Source organism: Octopus bimaculoides, chromosome 1 (genome assembly GCF_001194135.2).
Source record: "Octopus bimaculoides isolate UCB-OBI-ISO-001 chromosome 1, ASM119413v2, whole genome shotgun sequence".
NCBI lineage: Eukaryota > Metazoa > Mollusca > Cephalopoda > Octopoda > Octopodidae > Octopus > Octopus bimaculoides.
The window spans coordinates 139072146-139076390 of NC_068981.1; the positions used below are offsets into that span (position 1 = coordinate 139072146).

Sequence of the window (4245 nt, forward strand, 5' to 3'; positions counted from 1 at the left end):
ATATATATATATATATACACACACACACACTGTATATTAATGTGTATAAGGAACTCCCTAATTTTTTGGGCTTGCAATTTAGAAAAAATGGTTTTGTAAAGGATTATAATACTATCCATGTATAAGAAACTCCCATATTTTTCAACCTAATTTTTGACAAAAAAGGGTTCTTTATACATGTTAAAATATGGTATATAAATAAATGCAAGCTAAGAAATACATACACACAAAGACACATGTGGTACAGTATAAGAGAAACACTATACTAACCTGTTTCTTCATTAGGATCATAATCCAGCCATTCTACGGCCAGTGGGAAAGAAGGCAGTATGATATCATGATGAACAAATAAATTACTGTCCGGTTCATCATAGACTGAAAAGAAATAAAGTAAGGAATTTATATAAGATGAATCATAACTACAACACACACACATATGAACATCATCATCATGTATTTTCCATGTTGGCATGGGCTGGATGGTTTGACCAGAGCTGGCAAGGCCAAGGACTGCATCAGGCTCCATTTTCTGTTCAGATATGGTTTCTATGGCTGGATGCCCTTCCTAACACCAACCACCCCATAGAATGTACTGGGTGCTTTTGATGTGATACCAGCACAATATATATAAATATATATATATATATACACACAGCTGACTAATTGTAAATTTATCTAACATGATTAGGAACAATTTTTCATTCTGACAAAATCTCTCAATGGTATTGTTTCATATTTATGCACTACAGCATCATAATGATACACACAAACCAATTAACCATCATGCTCTCCATAAGGAGATATATTTAATTTTTGTCTATGAATTCTTGTATATTAGGTAAAAAAAAGTTAAAAACTATATATATATAAACATAAGTGATGTGCTTCTTACAGTTTCTATCTACCAAACATTCAAGGTATTGGTGGCTACCACCTTCAGGTTAAAATAGAAAACACTTACTCAAAACCACACAGCCATGCCTGGACATATATATATTTGCTGTTTTCACTGTGATTACTCTCGCCAACTCTTGAATAATGCTAGAAGCCATGCACCCTTTCTACAGTAAGAAACTTGTTCTGCAGCCTTCTTTCATATTAACCTCTTATCGCATAACATAAAGCCACCTCTCTCTTTACTATAGTTCCACTCCATTGAAAGGAATCCTAGTCTTGTGAGTTACATAGCAACCTCATTAGTGATAAGACCATAAAAAAGAGCATCCAGTCATGGAAACTATGCCGAAGCAGACATTGGAGCACAGCAGAATCCTCGATCCTGTCAAATGCCTAACCCATGCCATTTGGAAGACAGACATAAAATAATGATGATGATGATTAACATCATCTAACGTCTGTTTTCCAGGCTAGCATGGTTGGGATCATTTGACCAGAGCTGGCAAGCTGTACCAGGTTCCAGTCTGATTTGGTTTGGTTTCCACAGTTTGATGCCCTTCCTAATGCCAATCACCTAAGAGAGTGTGCTGGGTGCTTTTTATGTAGCACTGGATACACACACACACACACACAAATAGGCTTTCCAGAAAGTGTTGAGCAGAATTATTAAGCAAATTAAAAAAAAGTACCAAATTTAATTACCATAAACTTCTAGTAAGCTGGCATCTTTTATTGTTCGTGCAACAGCGATAAGGTTGTCTGTTGGCTTTATCATCACATTTTCTTCATCACTGTCAGGCTTAAAAAGAAAAATGTAGAACAAATCAATTCATATTATTTCCTTCAAGAGTATATGGATTACAAACGAAGTTTTTACCGTGTAACAATCGTTCTTAACATTTAAATGGGTTCAGGAACAACCAGCATGATAAGACATATATTACATTTATATATATCATCCTTATCGTTTAACGTCCGCTTTACATGCTAGCATGGGTTGGACGATTTGACTGAGGACTGGTGAACCAGATAGCTACACCAGGCTCCAATCTGATTTGGCAGAGTTTCTACAGCTGGATGCCCTTCCTAATGCCAACCACTCCAAGAGTGTAGTGGGTGCTTTTACGTGCCACCGGCACGAAGCCCAGTCAGGCGGTACTGGTGCTGTCAGTAATTACTCAGGGTAGGCAGTTGGTGACCTTTATGCAATAAAACACAAAAAATGTGAAATGCAGGTGCGCGACTGAGTTGTAGGGAGATTTACTTCTGCCTTCAGGAGGTTAACACAACCTCTAATTAAATTTATACACACACACACACATATATGATGAGCTTCTTTCAGTTTCTGCCTACCAAATCCACTTACAAGGCTTTTGCCCAAGGCTATAGTAGAAGACACTTGCTAAGGTGCTATGCAGTGGGACTGAAACTAGAACCACATGGTTAGGAAGGAAGCTTCTTACCACACAACCATGCCTGTGCCTATAGAGAAAAGAAATTCAGGTTCTACAGAGACATAAACTCGGATCACTGGATTCAGAATCCAGAGTGCTAACCATTCCGTATAAATTCAGAGGATTGGAAACGAAAGCTGCATATACTGCAGAAAGAATGTTTCACGTGAACACAAAAAGGGAACTTTATAACACATCATGGAACAATTAAAAAAACACTTGCAACAACAATTAGTGTTACGAAAAGGCTCAATATAGAGTGCTGTCTGTAGTTATAACAACATAAGCTGTTTAAGTTCTTTGTTTCCATAAACATGTCTAAATTATCAACACTTCAGTATCAACATTGTGACATATGTAAGCATCACACATTTTATTTCTAGTATGGGAGGTATATAATGTCTTGAAGTAAGAAAATAGCATATTCCCTGGTCAGTAAAATTCTGTCAAGTTAGGCAGAACAGCTTAAGATTTAGCAGCAACCCCATCAAGCTTAATGGGATAAAAGTTCAAAGAGTACATAAATATCTGCTCTCCAACTAAGAACCAATTTAATAAGACATAAACATGTCCAGAGTATTGGATTATATAGCAGGTAATTAAATTCTTCTCCAAGATTATATTCCAGTTTGTTTTCTAACCAACAAAGATTGCTGGTTTACTGAGGTATAACAGCTTTAGCACATTCAACAACCACAAGAAATGTTAAGCCAGGATGGGAGCCTCTCTGGTATTAGAGAGTGGCTTGACATGCGAGAAATAGCAGCCAAGCATCTCTCACATTATACTGTACTGCTTTATTAAAAAATGTAGATCCTGATATACAAAAGGTTGGTTGAAGTTGGAATGTCTTAAACTACAGTCCCCTTGAGCAAGGCCAAATCAGGGCTATACAAAGACAATAAGAAATGCAACTCCATTTAATTAATGTAAAATTGAAATAACAGTCAAAAAGCATCAACATCACTTTATTTCTCTTCTGCATTCTCAGACAAAGAATGAGGGCCCAGAATGGTAGATTCTTCACTCCTTGTAGGAATTGAACTCCTCTATGAAATAATTGTCTCTAATTTAGACAATCATCAACTTCCTTGGAAAACACATTTTTTTTACTTATTCCATCAAGCCAAGTGAAATTGACACATAAAAGCATCCATTACATTCTCGGCGTGGTTGGCGTTAGGAAGGGCATCCAACTGTGGAAACCATGCCAAATCAGACTGGAGTCTGGTGCCTCAGCTTACCAGCCCTGGTCAAACCATTCAACCCATGCCAGCATGGACAACAGATGTTAAAGGACAATGATGATAATGATGTAAATTTGTTGAACATGAAAACTAACCTCATCATGATCATTGATGTAAGGATCTTCCTTATTGTCAGCAAAATACACCAGATTACCAATACCACTGTGGAAATTGAACTCTATCAGAAAAAGATACGAGAAATGGCAAGATTTGAAAAAAAAAATAACATTAAAAAATTTAATTTGAAAAGTAAATAACAAAGCAAAAAAAATGATGACTAACAAGTTTGAAGCAAAGACTGTTTCAGGAAACAACACACAGTGGAGTTAGCATAAGGAAGCCTTGACAAGGTTACTCAACTTGATAGACATAAACAGCAGCTAAATCTCCCTCAAATCATCATCATCATCGTTTAACGTCTGCCTTCCATGCTAGCATGGGTTGGACGATTTGACTGAGGACTGGTGCAACCGGATGGCTACACCAGGCTCCAATCTAATTTGGCAGAGTTTCTACAGCTGGATGCCCTTCCTAACGCCAACCACTCAGAGAGTGTAGTGGGTGCTTTTACGTGTCACTCGCACGAAAACGGCCACGCTCGAAATGGTGTCTTTTATGTGCCACCCGCACAAGAGCCAGTCCAGGGG

At 37.5% G+C, this 4245-nt stretch overlaps 1 protein-coding gene across 1 annotated transcript in view; it reads right to left on the reverse strand.

Moving 5' to 3' along the window:
• Positions 1-4245, reverse strand: part of LOC106870676 (periodic tryptophan protein 1 homolog) — a 26991-nt gene that overhangs the window by 13433 nt on the left and 9313 nt on the right. The window contains exons 4-6 of the mRNA XM_014916830.2: positions 3694-3776; positions 1600-1696; positions 271-375 (exon numbers count right to left, since the gene is read on the reverse strand). Of these exons, the coding sequence (XP_014772316.1) occupies positions 271-375; positions 1600-1696; positions 3694-3776 (285 nt within the window). The remainder of the gene's footprint in view (positions 1-270; positions 376-1599; positions 1697-3693; positions 3777-4245) is intronic.